Source organism: Bombus bifarius, unplaced genomic scaffold (genome assembly GCF_011952205.1).
Source record: "Bombus bifarius isolate JDL3187 unplaced genomic scaffold, Bbif_JDL3187 scf7180000007980, whole genome shotgun sequence".
NCBI lineage: Eukaryota > Metazoa > Arthropoda > Insecta > Hymenoptera > Apidae > Bombus > Bombus bifarius.
In genome coordinates, this window is record NW_022884365.1 from 249,322 (window position 1) to 271,091 (window position 21,770).

The window sequence follows — 21,770 nt, forward strand, 5'->3', positions numbered from 1 at the left end:
AACACACTTTATATATGTTCCAAAATTTTTATAAATATATCAGGCACGTTCTATAAAACATTTTGAAATTTTACTTGCAGTTAATATCTCGTAACATTTATATACACTTTCGAATTTCTTTCCAACTTTATCAACATTATCTCCGTATAATTTCAAACATTTTACATAATGCGCATAAGGAATCTATAAATTATATCGCTCTTCATTTTTTAGTTATAATGAAATTACGCTGATTAACATCCGTAAAATATCGCCTAGTACTCCTGCGAATATGTTTTGCCAGTGAACATTAGAAAATTAATATTTACGTACTGATTATTCGTTGCACGATGTAAAAGAGATGAAAAAGGTAAAAAAGAAGGATAATTAATGATACGCTTCGTACAAAGAACATATCTTATATTTTACATTTCTATGATATTTTTTACAATAACTTCGCTCTTGTTTATAGATTCTGCAACTGCTATATACATTTCAAATTTCAAACAATAAAATTTGACTCTTCAACAAATCGTCCAAAATTATAAAACTTAACAATATCCAATATTCAATTATAAAATTCGTGATTAAAATTTTAGTAATAATAAAAATTGCATTTGTTTGGTTTTATTGATTTATAAAAGCGTGGATTCTGTTGATCGTAACTAGTGTAACAAATACTGATCATTTACAGCACATAATCCAGACACCCAAACTCATTTAATTTCAGCAACATATTCGCCAAAATTTCATTAATTTCATCTCCACCTAAGTGATGCAACGTTTCTATCCACTCTGACATGTCCATTTGATCGAAGTCTTCCAGTCCTTTATCAGACTTTCCCATCACCATAGGTAGGAAAAACGCGGCAATGAAAAATCCAAACAGACCTTTCTTCTTATAATCCTCGTAGAAAGCCTCGAACGGATACTGTTCACAGTCCATATCATTCTCCTTAAGACACTGTATCAAAGAGTCATGATAGGCTTTCAAAACATTATCCAACATATTTTTGTCGATATCCTTCGCGCAATGCAGACATACGAACGTAGACAGATCCAAAATCGGCGACCCATACCGTATTAATGCGAAATCGATAAACATAGTTTTCAGTTTATCATTCTCGTTTTTGAACAACGTGTTATTTATCGTGAAGTCGCCATGACATAGCGTGGCGAGAGGTTCCTCGACTTCGACAAATTTCAGAATCAAATCCTCATACACGTTCTCTAATCGAGCTTCGAGCTTGTCACAGAATTGTTTATCGTGACCTTGCTTTCGAAGGTAGTCGAGCCACCTGGTCGCAGTTTCATTGAATACATCACTCATAATGGTGCCTGGGTAGAACCTAACTTCCTGGATACCGTTCACGAAATCGAAGAATTCTTCCTTATGATTCTTCTTTATCGCGTACGCTCTCGCGTGGAACCTTGCGATTTCTCGAAACGCAGCTATAGTATATACCAGAGGTATATCGTTCTTCCATTTGCACAAGCTGTAACCTCGCTGAGTAATTACATTCTCTAGGACGATCACCGAATTAAAAGAGTCATCCTGTTCAACGTAAACACAACGAGGCAGTTGATCGTAATACTTGGCGTACTTTTTGTAGAACAATATCTCGTTGTGGAACTGTTCGTTCAATTTCATCATTTCTCGTAAATGGCTCAACGATGACGGTATCTTTATCACAACGCTGTTCGATGTTTCCTTCTCTTCGTCGTCATTGTTGGCAGTCGAGTTAGAGACGATATTGACGAAGAATAAACTCGACACGAAGAAGGAGTCGTTAGGAGTGGATACTTCGTATCGTATATCATTGAAATTTTTGCCGAGATTCGTGGTTATCTTGCCGACCAGAGGATCTAACCAGGCGTGACAATCCTTCGTTTGTTCGCACATCATGGCATCACCAATTAGCAACGAATATCGCGACGATTGCTCGAGTTCCTTTTAATTACAGTTACGATCGTAGACTGACGATGACAACGACCATCGCAACTGAGAGTCAACTATCATCTCGTATACACCGATAACATTGACTATGTGACGAAACGAGGCACGAGAGGTAGAGTGGGAGACGTAGAGTACAGGCCATGATATAGCGAATCTCTCACATTGAGGAAGTAAAGACTCATTCATAGTCACACGATACTTCGGCAAAGCCGTGATAATATTCCTAGAAAAAGAGTGGTAGTGATGGAGTCAAGTACGTTGCAAGTAGGCTCGATCATTAACTGATTGAAATTAGTTAAATTAATTAAATTGTCCAATGCAGTACTCTTTGCATTTTTCAAGATATGTTGAAATACTTGAAGCTTCCTGTGTTTTTTAACTTTTAAATAAAATTGTATTGTACAGGCTTATACGAAATAGTTTAAATTAAGTGAAGAAAAGCATAAATGCATGAAGCAAATGGTAAAACTTTTCTTTAACAATAGAGTATTCTCGGTATGTTCACATTGTCATTTTAACTGAAACAAGAATAATATAAGTATTTCAAAAGATAAGAAATAATACTTTCAAGTACACTTGTATGCAAATGCGACAGATTCGAACGCTATATAAATACTTTGGGTAATAAAAAGTGCTTGCAAAATGCCTCTTGCATCAAGCACTGATCGAATAAATTTGAAACTATAGAAATTAGATAGAGAAATTTAATTAAATAGAAAATATACAAATTCTCCATTTACTTGAATTAATTTTTATCGGCTATCATTCTTAATCATGAGGAATTCTTAATTATGAGGGATCAAAGATGCAAAAATGTAATGTGTGATATAAAATACTCAAGCATAGTACTTACTCGTTATATTCACTCGTTATATTTCTGCTTAAGTTCCTTCTCTTTTGTATTTGTATAAAATATGAATAAACATTCGCAGTCTAGTTAGAAGTGCAAATATCAAAGTAAAATTTATAGGAATCCTTGTCATGTTCACTGCCTACAATTCTATATAGTTTTTTTCTATTTGTTATAGGAGTTCAACGAGATATTCAATGATTCGATTAGTATCCGTAAGAATTTCGATTCATTAGAATGTATACTTATAAGTTCAACTCATTCAACTCATTCTGAAGTTCAAAACCAGCTTCTGAACATCAAATATTTCGCAACTTACAACGAACGAACTATTGTACTTCACCAGGAGTATCCAGAAATGAACCCTGTATATTGAATTTAATTCGAATTATACGTATGTAAGTTAACATAATGTTGAACTTGATCCCATCACTAGTTGTGATGTAATCAGTTAACTGGAAGTATACTTGGACGTAGATTAAATTACGTATGCAATGGTTGTTTGAAAAAAACAAGGCGTGGCTTATTCAATCACATACACTTTATTGCATAATTCACCACTCCCTACTATATTCGACAATAATTCTAAACAATGATTACACGCTATCATATATTTATCGTTCTTAGCATTCTATAACTCGCTGTCATGGTCTTTATGATGATATGCGTGCATGTTGTTTGCACTGTTTTTATGTTTCCTGAATAGGTCTTGTGATTACACTGCGGATATTTATACAAATTCACGCTTTTGTGTACGTAACTAACGAATCTAAAGTAATTGTAAGCAGAATTTTGTTTTCCCTGCAGAATATTATAACGAGTACACTTGGATCTTTTATATATTCTGTGTATTTTTGCATCTACAAATTTCGTATAAACACATAAAAATTCTCAGTCTAGTTATGACTTTATCGCTAACACGACAGATGTTCCTGCCGGTGCTGGAGACTATGTGAAGTATAACGTGTCCGCGTGTAAATTGGATAAGAAGAGAAACTTCTGTGTTAGTTACTTTAGTATGTTCTTTTACGTTCCTGTATGTTTTGAATAATTATAATACAAGTTTTTGTAATAGAATTAATTTAGTTTGTAAATATTTAATATTTGATTTATCATTGTGTTCTACATTTAAAATTTGCTGTTCTTTCGTACCGATGTGTATAAACCTTAACGTTGCAATTGATAATTATGCCCACTTAAACTTAACTCTCGTAAATGTTCCAGGAACAAGCATATAGAGAAGAGCGAGAGGAAAATTTAACGTGTGTATGATACAGGAAAAGATGTCATTTTTTAATTTTACATTTTTTAATTTTCTTCAATTCCCAAACTAGTAGAATAAATTCGTAAATTTTATGCAGCTACTTTTGTGACAAAAGCTGTTTCAGATATGGCCAGTAGTTTAGTCAAGTAGCAAATAAAACCGAATTTACACTGTGTGGTTTCATGCTGCAGTTTCACAATGGATGATTCATCGAAAAACATCATTGTCGTCCTCCTCGTTCCATCCGCAATGATTCTCCAAGGTGAATGGTGTAAATTCAGCTTTATTTCTTATTTGACTAAACTATTGAATATTGTCTGAACCAGCCTTAATCTCTAGGCGGCAATGTATTTCAAGGACAGCCAGAATCCGTCCCGATACTCAACCGCAAGCAATCATCTTCGTTTAATTCTGAACCTGTTCTCAGAATCAATCTCTAGGATCTAGACTCAAGGCAATTTCATTTTCTCTCTGTTCTGCCACTTTTTCTCTTACCAAAGGTTCGTTGAGCTCGCGAAGGTGCGACGATCTTGGCAAAAAGAGACCTCAAGAGGAATTTCTCCGAACAACACCGAATAGTGCGCGACAATGAAAGGGAAAGAAACAGGCCGAAAAGGATGATAAAGAAGCGACCAGCGCAACTGGAGCAGGCGGGTGCCACGATCCAGAAAGGCAAGCAGCGCAAAATCGTCTTCTTCGCTCGCGAGATGAAATTAACTGAATTGGCTGCGCACGAGTGGACTCTTCTGACGTTCCAGACAAAACGAAAGCTGCGATACCGCGGGAGAACGTCTCGGGAGAAGACGTTTAGTGGTCTTATTTGTAATTTTGTAATTACAAAGAGTCCTATGTCAAAAATATGCAACAGTATAGGCACTTCTGAACAGTAGCGTACGAAGTACATATGTAACCTTGGTCAACGTTGTTTTTTTATGTGGTTGACGGTTCAAGTACGAGGCTACTCGTCCACATGTCGTGAACCAACGATATCAGGCTCAACTCTGTACCATGTACTTTTTTTTCTTTTTAGCTTCGCATGAAATTTATAAAATTTTTAGGAACCAGTGCGTCCGCCCACTCGCGATATGCGTTTATGAATTTTACATCAAACATAGCAGATTCATGCTTCGTTGACTAATCTGATATTCTAATAAATTATACTTTCGTAATTTGTTTCATCGAGCGTATTTTTCGTCGACATTTGATTTAGAAAAAGTTCACGAGTTAGCAGAGTCGGCCTTCATCTAGCAAATGGCGCAGGTTATTCGTATATACTCGGGTATTTCAACGAAATTGATTACCTTTCTCTGTTCGAATGAAACACGCGAGAAAGCTTTTTCAGTTCGAATAACCACCTGGAGCGATTTCGTCGGAATCGATTGGTCCCCGCATATCTTTCCGCGGTTTAAATAAAATATTCCGCTAAACCTGTTTCCCACTCGAGCTTTCCCACTGCATTTTCCCGAACCATTGATAGAGGTTCTTGCGAGCAACGATAATTTCTGTTCGTCACCCTGTCTGTTATTTTCCCGTTGAAAATTCCGCGAGACATAAAGACGGGTGGTGTTAAGAAGGAATAGCAGCCAGTACTCTTCGGTACAAACCGAGGCAGATTAAATTTCCATTGCAAATTTCATTCGATATGGCTCTTCAGCTACGTGACGATTTACCTCATCCCCTTGAACTGTCTTTCATTTATGCAACGACGAGCTACGTCGTCGAACCTTCAGACACGGAAAATAATACGCGTTAAACTGCTTATCGATCCATCCTCCAGGATGCAGTTCTGTAATAATTGATCAATAGACACTGTATAATGAACTGATTGTTCGATGGATATTGATATAGATATATCGTATAGCCACGAAAGTGTTTGATTATGCCGAGTGTTCAGAATATTTTGTGTAGAATTATTCACAGCGACCGGAGAGAATTATTCGTGCGTGGCAAATATTGGATTTAAATGGCTAATATTCTTGAGCAGTGTACATTTTCAAACGTTTGTCTATCGGTCTGTAATGATTCTTAATTTACAAGAAACGATAGTTCTCGTTACTAGTTTTGAAACTGGTTATAAATATTATAATCCTGAAATTTTATGTCATCTACTGTACTTAGAGTGAATAAATTTCATTTTTCCATAATCTATAAAAAAAGATGTTATTCTTGAAAACAAAGTTCTTATTAATAGGCGAAGTTTAAAGAATTAAAAAATATATTGATAAATTGTTCACGTAACTTTTTTTATGATTTTACATGGAAACTTGAATTACATGTTCTTCAGTACCTGTCCCTGGTATTAAAAATTTTTTTATTTTAATAGGTCTCAGGTCATGCGAAAAAACGCTGAAAAAGGAAGATACCCACTTCACATTTAGCGCTCTGCTTCTACAACGTCACTTTACATTCTCCATATTTCATTATCTTTCATATAACGTTAAATCATGTACATTTAAAACATTTTTATCCCTTCAAACAGCACTTATATAAAATTGAACATACAATTGCTCAAAGGATAAAATTTCGAAATTATTTTCAACCTTCAATCGCGGCCGCCTATCACGAACAAAAATCTCAGCACGATAATTCCACGTTTAGTCAGGCCGTTTAATTCCGCGTGCTTTAAGCTTTCAATCACGCTCGCCATTCCGTATTGTATCGATAAAAAGCGGACTTTTAATTGGAGAAAACAATAAAGGAGAAAGGAAAAGCCGGTGTAAAAAAATCCATAGCTCTTGCCAATTTTTCTTACGAATCAATGACCTAGTAAACGAACTAAATTAGTTAGCTGCCATAACGATTTACTTTCTCGGAGAACGAGCGGTAACGAGAACATCCGTTACCTATTAGCGTTACTTGTTCAGAACTAGTCACTCATTAACATAACGAGCATCCTAAAACACTTCTTGCATCGGTATCTACAACTCAACTGTAAGATTTTTGTGTATTCTAGGTGAAAAATTTCCATTCTTTTTCTGTTTCCATGTTTAATCAACAGATCGAATGAAATGTTTACTTTGAATTAACGAATTTTTGCGTCTCGATGTTCTTTTCAAGATAAAGGCAGAAGAGTCAAATAAAAATATTTGTCGAAGTTTGAGAAGTAAAATTGCACACGGATTGCAAATATTTTCATTTTGATCGATTTTATGGCTGTTTAATCTGGATTGTATGTTTTTCATTGAAACTGTAAACTTTCGAGATTCCGAAATTTGGACAGTTGGAATCGATCCTTTAGGATAATTCTTAGAATAGTTTGAGAACTTAACGAATATTGGAATTCATATATTCGCAAACAATTATATAAATAGTAGTTGCTCTTTCCCTAAAAACGCTTTTTAATTTGACTTAAGTTGATACGTTTCTATTTAACGAACAAGAATTTTTTATACGAGTAGCTGTACCTGAGCGTAATGTATCTGTCGAGAAAATCCATGCTCGTTAATCTATCAAGAATTTCTCGCTTTATGATATCTGTATTAATTCTGTGATAATTGTAATATCCACTCTATTCTGTAATAATTATAATATCTGCATAATATCCGTGTTAATTTCCTTTCGAACAGACCAAACAATTAAAAACCGAGCGGATTATTCTGACTTAAACTCAATATAGAACATTATAGAAGGGTCTTTAATTAAATCTAAGCTAGTATATTAAAAAAACAACCTTAATAAGATTTAAATTTTAATTGCACACGAGTACAATTTACATTTAAACGTACGTATGGTTTCTCCGTGTATATAATTTCATAACAAGCTAAACCAAGTTGCAGAAACGATGTGCAATGAACAAGAGAACTCGAAACGTAGAAAACACAGGACGATCTGCTTGAATCCTGAGCATGAATAGAGCCTGTGGCCGTTTGCTTTCCGAAAATCGAAGGATCGATGGCCTGCTGAAAAGAGATAAATATAACGCCGCAACGGAATCATAAATAACGCTATCCGATGCTGGTGGTGCTCCATCTCGTTGTATCACCACCCTCTGGACGTTCTCGGAATCAATACTACTCCAAGTATTTCTATACTCGTAACCGACAGGATACTCACTTTACCAAGTTCTTGTCATTCTAAATTCTAAATTCGTGAAGACAGAGACGGTCGTTCTATCGTTTCGACGTCAGTTGCGAAGTCGAAGAGGAGAAGCGAGAGGAATAAACGGCTAGGGTACGAGGAGGTGGATGTCGTGGTGCTGCCGTCTCCAGATTGTTCCGAGCATATTGTACGGAGGATCGTAGTAAAAAGTTTACGAGCAGACTCGTGAAATAGCCGGAAGTACGACGAAGCCGGTGGAACCGGTTCCGCTCGAGATCGGTGAATAAGAGTGAATGAGAGCGGGGATGCTGGACGGTTGGGAAAAGGGCTTGGAAAAATGTAAAAGGACCGTGTCGATGAATTCCCGTGGCACGGTGGATCAAGCAAAGAAACCCGGTACACCCATTCACGTCCCGTTTTTCTCGATAAATAAGCTCCAGTGTTGGTCGTCATATTTCTTTGTCGCGCCATGGTCTCAAGCAAGACTATCTGGCGGGATCGTGGCGCGCCGTTATTTACGATTCGATGGAAGATTTATCATCGAATTGATTTTCCGCGCGCCCGATTGGATTAATTTTCGCTACGCTTGCTACGCCACGGGCCCGTTGGCTGTTCGTTGTTTCCTTCCGTTCGCTTCTTTCGTTTCCGCCCCAAGCTGCCTGTTGAATCGCCGGTTGCTCCCACTACATCGAACCGCAGCGTCGTCTTGACTACGATTCCCTCTTAGTTCCCGATAATTTATAGACCGACGGGCTAAAGGTTATGGGTTCGGTATGCAGATTCGCACGATGCTGCAGGATTTTGCCGTTGTCTTTTGTCTTGCGAGATTTAAAGCGTTGGAAAAGGTATGCGGTTTTATCGACTACTTGTTGTTGATTGGTTGATACTTCCTGTTGTTTGTAGTAACAATTTTCTAAATTCATAGCATCTACGTTTGTACGAATACGTATTACTATTGTCATTATCTCTATGTTTTATTTCTCGTATTTTTATTTCTTGCTTCAAGAGAAAGAAGTTTCTGCTTGCTTTTTCAAACTATTGTTTCTGAATTTCGTATATTTTCGATATAATTTCAATGTTTATGCATATATAATAGTTTACGTATACGGAGGCGAGAAGCTACACGTGTCCTTAACTTCTTACATTAGACTGTAGTACTCTGATTCGCATGTATTCAAAGTTTAATAGCCATTTGCGATAGATCAATTATTTTTGGAAATAATTAAAACGAATTGCTACGGAAGTTAGGTGATAGGATGTTATTCGTTCAAAGATGGTATTTCATCATCGAAACAATCTCTTCGAATTTTTCTTATTCCAATCGCGTCTCCGTATCAGTTCAGATACTGAAGATTTGAATATAGCGTATTATATAATTTATTTGGAAAAGTGACAAGTGACAAATACCTTCCATTCTTACAATAATGAATATTATCATTTTAATGCTTCCTTTTTAGAATATTTGAAACAATGAACAATGAAAACAAGAATAGAAAAAGAACATTTTAAATGAAGAAGGTAAAATCCAACCAGTTTTGGCTGTACCTATTTGTATCAGAAAAATTCATTTTTTTGCCAGTAATCGTAAAGACATAAGCTTGTGAAACGTAATTGGGCATTAAATTCCAAGATGACGCAAGAAGAAGGAACGAGTCGGTGACGTGCAATGTATTTCGGAGGGAATAGTAGAATTTCTCGACTTAAAACCTAGAAATTTGCTTCACCAAATTTGAAAAAAGAGAATCTTTCCGAAAGCAATTAGACATTAATCTTGAACAGAATTTGATACATTTTTTAACTGAATGCTGATGTAACGTTGAGTGACTAATTGATTAACATGCACGATCCATGACCTCGTAATTAAAAAGCAGAAAAATAAAATTATCCGCAAGAGTATGCACATATTGTTCACCTATTACCGTCATAACCATTTCCCCTATCATTAGCAAATATCAACGACCAGTAATAAACTTTCCACTCTCTTAAAATTGGTCACCAGCCGACCGCGTTCGCGCTCGAGTACACGGAATTACATACCACGAGCCGGCTCATTTCTATGTCCCCTACCCGGCATATGCTCAATTTCTTGCCGGTAATCGATGTCCCTCGTTAGCGCGGTCGACAATCTTGAGTTCACCAATAACGAAGGGGAAACTCGGGTTCGCCATTGCGCGGGTCTTGTAACGTAACCTGAACCACCCCCACTGGAATTGCAGCGCGTCGGAGGCTCCTAATATCCAGACCAATTTACTTACTTATCGGAGATTGCGCTACGGTCCGAACTTCCATACACACAGACGAAGAAAATACACGCGTAGCAAGTACACGTACATACATTCTTCTTCTAACTCTCCAGGTTTCCCTATAGAAACTCCGGGATCGTTTTTCTACGCGTCTGACGAGATTCAGCCGCAGGGTGGAAACCGGAGAGTTTCAGGGGCAGAGAGTGTTCGGAAGGCGACGCAGCTATCTCGGTTATCTAAGAGACGTTTAAGCAAAAGTTGTGAATTTGAATTTTAAAGCAGACTCCGGGGCCGCTGCTCCGGCAACCAGCTTCCTCCTCTTTCTTCAACCGCCCGTGCCTTGGCTAGATTGAAAGATCCTCCTACGACAGCTCACCCTTCCGACCCCGCTCTTCCTCACGCCCGTCTCGCCACACCGCGTTGCCGTTTCTCTCTGAGCGACACGAATGTTTTACGAGCTGGCTTGAAACCGCGAGCCGTGAAATGAGAGAATTAAGAGGGAGAATCTGTTGCGTGCCAACACACGATGGCCCTGGGGCTTGGAATTTTTAAGTCAGCCTGGTCATGATACTACAGCTCACTTTGTATACTTCGGATTAATAAAAAGACGTAGCGAGGTCGTAAAACTATGTAAACCATGAAGAATCGGCGTCGTTGCTGTCGTTGCACTCGGGGCTGTATGTACATTGCATTCTCTTTCGTAATATGACGTATAATACGATGGAGGGACTTGCTAGGTAATATCAAGTTTTTTCAGCCGGTACTGGAAATATTATTCTAGTGGCAGGTTGGCTTAAATAAACAAAATATTAATTAGACTACTGATTGCTGTATTTTCTGGCCATCGAATTAGAATTACGTCGAGAAATTTCACTTCTACAGCTGCGATGGATATTCCACGCTCTACTGTGTGTCATAGTAGTATGCACTGTCACATATTACAGCGGTTCTCAAAACTGTTACCATAGATTCTTATTTTCCAATGGAACGTTCTTGTTGTTATCAAACTCTAGATATTATTTTCACAGTGTAAAATTCCTGTGGTCATACAAAAGTACTAACGAATGGTACGAATTTAATATATTTAGATTTAATTGATTGGTATATAAATGCCAGAACAAATACGATACCGCGCGAATTCTTTTTGCGATCATTTTATATCAGATAAATACTCGATTGTTTCTCTTACTGCCAAACAGCCATTGTATCGACGAGTATCCTCGTATTCTCAATGGTCAGACAATTCATCGAAATTGAAGATCATTGAAAATGTTCGGTTAATTAGCAGTGCACTTATCATTAAACATCACATCGGCCGAATCTGAAAACAAAAATTAAAATAACGAGCTATTGTAGTAAAATATAAAGGTAGTGAATATGCAGTATGCCGATAGGATATCAGCTACTATGAATGCAAAAGGAGAAAACACGAATTAACATGTATTTGTCAAACACCTTAGTAATTAATAAACATTGCTTCTACAATTCGTTTGCGTGTTTCAATTTCACTGAAAAGATGAAAATTGAAAGTTTTGAATGATTCTAATTCGAATATTAGAGAACATTTATATACACACATCATTGAAATTAAGGAACCTTAATTAATAATTCAGGAAATTAAGATACCTAGATTTTATTCAGGTTTTAAAAAAACGAAAGCGTGGCACAAAATAAAACGTTACATAAATATCGAAACGAAGGGAAAGGGTGCTAACGATAAAAGAATTCAAACGGAATTCCAAACGTCGTTAATGGCACTTTGTATGCTTGCGTGTGAAACGCGCATTCAAACCACATAACAGGCATCGTCGTTGGCGAGGAAGTACGTTTCGACTGTTTACGAGGCAACAAAATGCTTGAAGAGACGAGTTTTACATATCGAACGGTCGTTCAGCTTTGGAAGTCGAGTTTGTGACTTTTCAGTTCCCTGGGAATTCGGCCTGTGTACCCTCCTCTGCCCGAGCGTATTGCCGATTTGTTTGGTCGTGAAATCGTTGAAGCAACTTTCGGTGTTTAGCAAATTGTTTCTTTCGTTTAAGTTAACTGAACGATGATACTTGGGAAACTTGAAATTGCTAACTAAGCGTACGAAAAAGTATTAATAATTTTTGTAGCAGATATATTTTACCATGTTTCTAAGTCGTCTATTTTGGAATTAGATATTTCACAGCATTGTCGCAACCTCTATTTTGTTAATCATTTTTTATCCTTCATCATATCACGCACTGATAGAATTTACAATCGTATTGCATGTTACTGCGCGTATCAGTTTTCAAAATTTCCAATGAATTCAATAATAGATCAATCATGAGTTTGATAACATTTCATATTCGTATTGTTACATAACGAAACACGTTCCTACATTTGCGCAAGACCCATTCCAACGGGGTCCTTTTATTCACTTTTGTTCCCAATCTTTGAATTATAATTTCGTTTCTCCGCGGCGACGTATGTCAAAAGAAACATCATGACAAAGAACAAAGCGTTCTAGTCGATCAGTCGAGAAAGGTCAGGCGAGCTTTTCGCGGATAAAAGGCTGGTTACATAGCAATGCAACGCTCCCAATAGAGCTGATCCATAATTAAATTAATCCAAGCCCATTGTGGCCATCCGTGAGTCGGTCCAGTCGGCTATTCTGGCTTCAATCATTCGTTTGACCACTGATTCAATGCGAAATCTTTCTCACGAAAAATAACGCTTTCGTGGAATGGAAATACGGACGTTTCATCCGTGCGTTTCACTTTAAAGTGAATTTCGAATAGTAATCGTAATTTTAGTGTGAGAAACAAAGTTACAGTAAAAGCGATCGCTCACGTTATAAAAAGCAGCGCGAAACTTTATGGCCGGCTGGTATTGAGGTCAAAATTCGTCGCCAGAACGTGTGGCGTATAAACGAGTGGAAATCGAGATAAAATTAAGTTGGCAGTTGGGTAATTTATTATTTATAATATTTTATATTGTTACTTAATTCTATAATAACAATAGTTATTTATTAACAATTCACGGTTTATGTTTGGAATATAAATTGAATTTGTTTTTCAACAAGGTTTCGAATAAATTTGACAATAAATCATGTAAAAAATATAGAAAATATCGAAAATGTAGGAAATATCTATAACTCGTTAGATTGAGTGTTGGCAAAAATATAAATATGTATCCATCGGCAGCCTATTCGGTAACATAAGTAAATCTATGAAAGAATATTGAAAGTAAAATACTTGTTATAGCAATTGCTAAGTGAAAGGAAGATTTATCATAATTTTGCATAAATATTCACAGTCTACAGATTATAGTATATATATAGTATATATATAATATTTATATTATATATATTTATTTTTATATATATTTACATACATATAGTATATATTTCTGTATCGATTTTTTCAGAGGCAGAAGAAAACTAAATAGTAAAATGGAAACATTCATGTTTGTGACTATGACCCTGGGAACATGGAAAAGCTCGATCGTTCGAGAAAATCGCTTTAGGCGGGATTATCTTTACACTTCATTTATCTATGAAACGACTGAACTTTCCTCCTCAATGTCATTTCGTATCCTTAACGACAGAGCAGATAATTATTTTTGAGGGCCGTTTTGTGTGTCTTATCTTTTACGACTATGCCACGAAACTTGTAATGACCAAGATTTGCGATGAACTTGCGCACGGAACTTTCGAGATTCTAGAGCTGATGCGAGTGAAATTAGATCATACAACGAAATAGTACTAAGTATTAAAGAAGTCTATGAAATAGGTCTAATCGATTCAATCGATTTGATAACTTCGAACATTGAAGTTTCAAATTTCAATTAAATTTTAATTAAAATCCTCATAGGTCACGCTTAACACTAGAACTACCGAAGCGTTTAAAATCAGAAGCAGAATCGATTTATTTTCATCACATTGTTTTAATTCTGATCAACTATGAACGATACATTCAATACATATGAAAAATCAGTAATTATAGCGTCAATGGACAATAATTCTTACAAATCATTCCTTCTGAAGGAAGAAAAATATTCAAATCGTAACTAAATCGCAAGCTGGACCCAAAAAAGGAAAAGATTATCAAGAATTCAGAAAAATTATAAGCAAACATCAAAGAATTTAGAAAAATCACTATTTTTTTTATAATAAATTCAATCTGAAACTACTATATATGGAGAAAAGCAAAGAACAACTTTCTCGTCGGAGAAATGTCTTTATGAAGAAGCAAACAGAAATTGTAAAAATATAAGTATTTTTGTAAAAGGGAAATACAAATTTCACCGACTTTCGTGTACGTCTTTGAAGCTGTATTTCGAAAGCTTCACCGCATTTTGTCACCTTCCTCGATCAATGAAACGAAATCGGCTCGATCTTGTTTGTACGCAGTTCGTATCGAGTACAGCTCGAAATCGTATTACTTTCAGAATGGCGCTCGAAGTTTTGTACAATGCGCTATACGAGGGATTGTCAAGAAAGACGCGTCATTAAAAAGACGAGAAGTCACGGGAAACGTCGAACGCGCTTTTCTCGAAGCAATTCAACTTCCGTGAACGTTAGTCGCGAAGAAACGGGTGCATAAAGGGCTGCTCGGAATCGAAAACTTCCTCCTCTCTTAAAAGATCGTCATTCTTCAAACGCCTGAAGGGTTGCTCACGACTTCAACTCTCTTAAAATTTTTTATACGACAACGCACATCAAGGATCCTTCTCTTTTTTTCGCTCGTTTCTCCTTCTCTTTCAAAAGAGGAACGTCAAATTTTCCTTTATTAATTCGGACCATTATTTACTAATATTTGAAAATAACAACATTTCTCCATCGAATTTGCAATTTATGACGTTTATGAAATACACGAACATATCGCGAGTTAGATACTTGGAAAATGAAAAAACTCTAATTTTTTCAGCACGAAATTTTAAATACGCACGATACGAAGTTTAAAAGTTTAATGTGACACACTTCCGAATATAACAATTTTATCTCATGTTCGTTACATATCCGAAATGAAAAATTTGTATGTTATAAATTCTTGAAATACGGTCTGCTTCCAAGCTATATGTAGCGAGAATTCAACGCATACACGATTTTGTTGCTCAAATACTGTTAGCAAATAATTACAACAGTATCAATAACAGTATCACCGTCAGTAGTACACAGACGACCAGTAAATTTTCTAGAAAGAGGTGTAAACATACAAATATAATTAACAAATGATAAGGATAATGTCCGTAAGATGTTGTACGATTTTTTTCCTTAACGCCACGGTAGCAAATATCTTGGAAGGAAACCGTATAAATTTAGAACGAAGCAAACAATTTCAAACATCCAAATACGATAAGAAAAAAAGAACTTGCCTATCGAATAGACCTACTGATACTTCATTTGCATAGCAATTACTTTTCATTGGTATCTCTAAAGTCGAGATACAACTTGAAGAAGAAATCTGTGCTGAGGTGGATTAGGCGAGCAAGCATGTGACTAAATTCAATATTTACGCGAACCGTCCGCTCGTGTAATCGTGTTGCAATTAAGAGCAGCAAAATTCGATTATGTAGTCGCCTGTTCTCGGCAGTGCGCTGTAATTAGCGGCGAAACCCGTAGAAAACGAATCGTGCGGTTAGAACGTCTGCCAAAGTGATAACAAGCCAATTACGTTTGCGTTTCGATCTTTCAACGCGACACGACAAGTCTATCTGCTATTTGCGAAAACATAGTCCACTTCAAAATCGTACTTCTGCCTCTTAGTACTTCTAATTAGTATCGCATGCAAACAGAACGTCGAGAATTCTATGAATAAGTTGTTAACGAAATTACTTCTCTTTCAATTATATTGTGATAGATGGTTAGGTAGATGATGAATCATCAGTTTCTGCACAGAGCTATTTGCTTCATAGGACAAAATAGATTTCTTGGAATCAACGAAGCTTTAGTATGTTGAAATCTAATGTTGAACTTTGCGTAGCATAATTAATCTGGTTGTATATTGCGAGACACTATCGACGTTTGATATAATTAGACTTTGGATTTTGAAACATTTATAGAAAATGTAAAGATACAAAGATGTACAGAAAATACATAACGTGTGTGAAAAAAATATATAAAGTTGTGTTGATCGTAACATTTAATAGGCAAAACAAATTTATACTTGGTTCTATTTTTTCACTTGTGTTTATAAAATTTACATAAATATCCGCAGGATCGTGTCATGTCATATCTCGTAAAAATCAAAATACTGTGTACTTTAGGCTTAACAAGATCAGAAACAGCGCAGCCAATGAGGAAGTTACTTCGATCGAGTAAGAATTTCAGGTTTCCGTGAAAAAAGAGCATTGTAAAAATATTGTTTTGCAAGCAGATCTTAACTCATTCTATATAGAACAGAAGGAATAAACTGTATTTAACAAAACAATAGAAATCATACGCTAATAATGTAAAGGAATCATACTTGAAGTGTTAATTTTTTGAAAATACTTAAGTTTCGCGGGTTAACATTATTTTTGTAGCTTGTTAGATTTATTATAGCCATTTTTCATCTTATTATCGCATTATATGTATCTCATTAATGGTGTTATACTTATGCTGCACGGTTGTCTAATTCTATTTGCGGCTTTCATCTGGCATTAAATGGCTGTGCAAACATATAATTCTAATTAATCTACCTAGCAGACTGTTAGCTTTCTCTATTCTACGTTTTAACATTTTTAAAGTTATTTTACATTTTCGTGTCTTGATAATTTCACCTAGTTGTTTTTGGTAATTATTTCATGCATCAAGATAAAAGGATGTGTTTAACTAGATCTTTTACTCTTTATAATTTGTTCTTTGTATGCACAGCTGCTTTTAATTAATATTCTTTACTGCTAAAAGCATAGTCGCTGTGAGTGCTCAAGAATAAAAATTATTATTAAGAGAATATTGCACGCAAAGAACAACAACGTTCGAATATCCGCCGCAACGTTTAAACTCGTAATGTAAGAAGTGTCGTTTAAATTCCACCTTTCATTACGGCACCTTGCATCCGAACAATTATACGAGTAAATTAATTTCTCTGTTCTTGCGTTGCTCTTTTGTAACGTGGCAATAGCCACTTCGTGGAAATTATGTCTTTTCATCTCGAAGCAATACAATACTCGTTTTCCACCTGTATAGTCTTCGATAAATCTTAGAATTCAATGAATTATAAATCCATTAGCGGGATCTTATGTATGTATATTAATTAGTCGAGCATAAGCGATAATTGTTGTTCAAACAATTTCCACCATTTCGTTTCAGCGTTTTACGCGTTTCTGAAATTATTACGTTAATCGAACGAGAATCGAAAACACAATGCTAAGCGAAGCGTATGATAAACAGACGTAGTATTTGATATTTTTAAGAAGATCAAATATTTTGTGGATTAAAGATGATATTAATTTGTGACTTGGAGAGAAACGAGAGAAAAGTAATTTTTGAGAAATTCAATACTTTTTGGTCGATACGTATAATGAGTCAAAATTATTCTCATTGTCGACTATATAACAAAAATTCTTGATATAACAAGCTGATGAAAAGAATGTTTTAATATCTCTTACTTAAAAATGTACAGTTAAAAATTTGGGATAACAAAATCGAAAAGTTGCAGTGTATTTAAGTATAACGAGTTATGATATATATATTCCTACATATTTACACATCACAAAATCAAAAAATTAGTTAGGAAGATTGGCCCAAGTTATGAGACGAAAAGAGTATCCTTTCAGATATTAATTTTAGCAAAATAATTACATTTGTAAAATATATCATTGATTTTGTGATATGGAAACATATAGAAATAAATACACAAAGAAAGTATAGGTTGTTCTTGCGTAATTGTATAGCGCGATTTTTCAAGCTTGTTTCATAATTTTGTTACCTCTAGCTTTTAATTACAGTAACTCGTATCAATATTTAACATAGCATACTATGTGGAATATTACTGTTATAAAATATGTTTAAAATAAAAAAAAAATAAACTAAAAATATAAAATAAATTTATTCATAATGGCTAATTAATTCACTATTTTACAAAAATACTAAAACATATATTGTAGTTGTTAGAAACGTATAATACATTTCATTTATTTAATGCACATACTTTTCCTAAATAAAGAATAATAAAAAAAAAACTAGATAATGCTCGAATTTCACGAAAACTGCAAATATTTATGCGAGTCATTCTAGATATCTGTAAATTAAAAAAATATTAAAATTTCATTTCTCTCTTAACTTATTGTTTCATACGTTTTTGCCATACATTACAATTATCCGAATAATTCTGTCACTCAACATACGTTGACGTGTGCAGAAAACACAAGCGTTTCTGGGGAATTTTGTAGAAATCATCGAGAAATGAGAGAAGATGCTTCGCGTTAAAATAATAAACAAGTTCGGTAATTGTTCAGGGCAGCGGTGAAATCAACGATTCTCCTTTTTCTATCGAGAAAGTTTGGTATACTGCATTAAAGTTCATTCCAGAAGTTTGCTCTGCAACTCGCCAAAAGTGGCGAACAGTTTGAAACTGTATCCCTTGGTCGAACTCGGAAACACTTACGGACCGTTTTACCAGGAATCTTTCACTGACGTTTCCAGATTAAGAATCGCCAAAGAAAATAAATGAGTAAATCGACGGTTGTTCGATTCGACGTATGGCTACCATTGCAGTACTCTTTGTTATGTGGTTGAATGGAATGTAATTTACCCTTCATATAAAAAGTTTCCAATGCGATTACAATTAAGAAAGTTGAAGCAAACGAGGAATTAATTTATTTAAATGTTAGGATTACCAATTCGTTCGTTAACATATTCGTTGAGGTTACTCTTTAAAAAAGTAGCTTAGCAAATCAAATACGTATGCCGATTTATTTTCTTTATTTATTTATGGCTTGTTATATCAAGAATATATCGCTATTGTATTGACGACGACAGATGTTATATTTATATGTCTGTTACTTATGTAATATATTTAGTGTTGTTTTAATATTGTTTTCTAACGTTCAGAATTTATTCCAATTCATATTTTAGTTTATTTGAAGTAGTGCAAGAATTCGTTGGTAATTTCACTTTAATAAACAAGTTTACTCGCAGCTGCAAATATACTATTTTCCAATAATTAGCAAAGTTAATAGGCAAAACTACGTGCAATGAATCTCGTTCATGGGAACGATTGATTCGGAGCATAGAAGTTCCGAGAATGATGTCTTCAAGGAAGATTGGAAAACGAGAATGGAAACTGAAAGAGATCGTCATGTAGCAAAGTACTTTTCCTTTCTAGATCATGAAAAATTCAGGGCAAGGATCATTTCAAATATCCTCTGTGACACGTGTTAACGGCTCAAGAACCTCCATAAATTTTGAAAACGGGCATTTCCTCGTTTATGACGCTGTCAGCTAGTCGTCTCGACGTGCGAGTACGCGGCACAACCGATCGCGAAGCAACTACTGTATCAACGGTGAAATTTACGCTGACGCTCGCGATCCAATAACGCACAAGTCGTCTCTGTTATCGGTACAATTTATCTTTCCATCGGTGTACATTAAGAAATTCATCGCCGAATTCGTTCGATAAACAGGACAGTCGAATCGAGTGCACGTCGCGATGGTTCCCAACAGCGAAACAATAGGCGATGCGAACGATTGTGACAAGTATCACAGCGAGCAAAGGGCTTTGTCATCCTATACAACGACCAGTTGAACAGATTCGCTTGGAGAGTTCACGCCGCGAACTATGCCACGCTACACAGATAAAAACATAGACATTTATCACCTGAACTGCAAGCTGTCGTTCCTGTTTGACTGACGTTTTAATCGAATACGCAAGCCAGATCGCTTGGAAAAGTCAATACGTTATCAACGTAGAACTTTAACTCGTTTGCATCTTATTTGAAATACAATTAATCGCAAGTTATTATTCATACACGCGCGATGCTCATTACCGTACTATTGATTTTTGTGCAATTGTATATTTTTAGTAACGCAACTAAGGAAATAGAGCTGTATGGAAATTCATTTAATTCATTAAATATTATAACTACTATCCGAATTTGAATATTTCTTATTTGTTACCTTATTTCAAGCGACACAAATTTTCGTAATCAAGTTTGCATGTTTTTAAATATTAAATTTAATATAATGTGCATAAATATGAAAGTAAAAATGCTAATTCTGTTTGAACAGCGAGGACAATTTACGTCGCAGACGGTGCATTTTTCTTTCAATTTGTTTGCACGGTAGATCGCATGTCGACGATTATAATTGGGAAACTCGTAGTCCGTTTTCGTAGCGATAGCTTCGTTTCTTGTCGGTACAAATACCGAGAGGGAGACCCTAGCGATGGATCTTTTCATTATTCGCGAACGTTAACGAACGAAGCTCCGCTGTTCCTTTGCTGGACTCAGTTGGAAAAGCGATAACGAGCAAGTTGCCACTTTCAATGAGATTTAATCGCCATTGCATTGATTTGCAGGGGTGCACTGCTACAGTATGCTACACGGAAGCAGCGGAAAGAATAGCAACGTTCATCAGAACAGCTTGGATGACAGCAGTACACAATCTGGTCCGTACTTCGATATATCGAATTCGAAGAACGTGACCACCATACTGGGCAAAACTACGTACTTGAATTGCCGCGTGAAGAACTTGGGAAACAAAACGGTAAGTGAACAATCGAATGTAATGCCAGAAATTCGCGTTGAAATATGACGTTTCGAAATATGAAATATAAAAACGGAGATTATCTGAACGGTTCAGAATCGATCAATCTTTATCTATATCTATATATCGAAAAGTTAACAAAAATTGGAAATATCAATTTCGTAAAATTTTAATTTAAATATACGTTAAGGGGTTCCTGTTATTCTTATTATTTGCCCATTAATTATTTTAAATAATTCTAATTATATTGCTTGAAATAGTTATATCTGGCGTGCAGAGATATATCCTTCGCAATTATTTGCAAACAAATCATTAGAGTTTCAAGATATCAAATAATGAATTCTTCATCGAATGTTGGCCATAATTTCCTTTCGTAAATTACTTGACTTATCTCTGCGATATAATTACACAAATATCATTTAAAATATTGCTTATAATGTTGCTCGAGGTAAAAGTCAGATGCCAAATATTTGTAATCGTATATTTAGGGATCGATTGAATCGATGGCGACACTTTCAGTTTAATCTGGGTCAACGGTGAGAAAGATTAAGGACTCATGATTCATATTCCAGCTGAACAGGCCACACCCTTTACTAATTATTCAGACTTACTCCTTTATGCTCGACACTTACTATATATTTAGAAAAAAGATATTTAGAAAAAAAAAGATCTGTACAACACGTTTTCCTATACATTCGCCATAACCGAGAAAAAACTGCAGTCAAGGATAACGCGATATCGATTCAACGTTTCGTGTTGAACATTTCGAATAAAAAGTGGAACGA

General features: G+C 35.5%; 2 protein-coding genes across 5 annotated transcripts in view; one reads left to right on the top strand and one right to left on the bottom strand.

Moving 5' to 3' along the window:
* Positions 1–382: 382 nt before the first annotated feature.
* On the bottom strand, positions 383–1,982 carry LOC117204785. The gene has a single exon (XM_033442518.1). The coding sequence runs from the start codon at positions 1,883–1,885 to the stop codon at positions 668–670; it is 1,218 nt and encodes a 405-aa protein (XP_033298409.1). The 5' UTR covers positions 1,886–1,982; the 3' UTR covers positions 383–667.
* An 18,805-nt stretch (positions 1,983–20,787) lies between these two features.
* LOC117204777 (lachesin-like) overlaps positions 20,788–21,770 on the top strand; it is a 186,313-nt gene continuing 185,330 nt past the window's right edge. For all 4 annotated transcript variants that reach the window (XM_033442506.1, XM_033442507.1, XM_033442508.1 and 1 more), the window contains exon 1: positions 20,788–20,985. In XM_033442506.1, coding sequence (XP_033298397.1) covers positions 20,815–20,985 — 171 coding nt within the window. In that variant the 5' untranslated portion in view covers positions 20,788–20,814. The remainder of the gene's footprint in view (positions 20,986–21,770) is intronic.

What these genes read in the sequence shown, in the direction of transcription:
- LOC117204785 (XM_033442518.1), bottom strand. Translation starts at nt 1,885, where the DNA reads ATGATGTGCGAACAAACGAAGGATTGTCACGCCTGGTTAGATCCTCTG.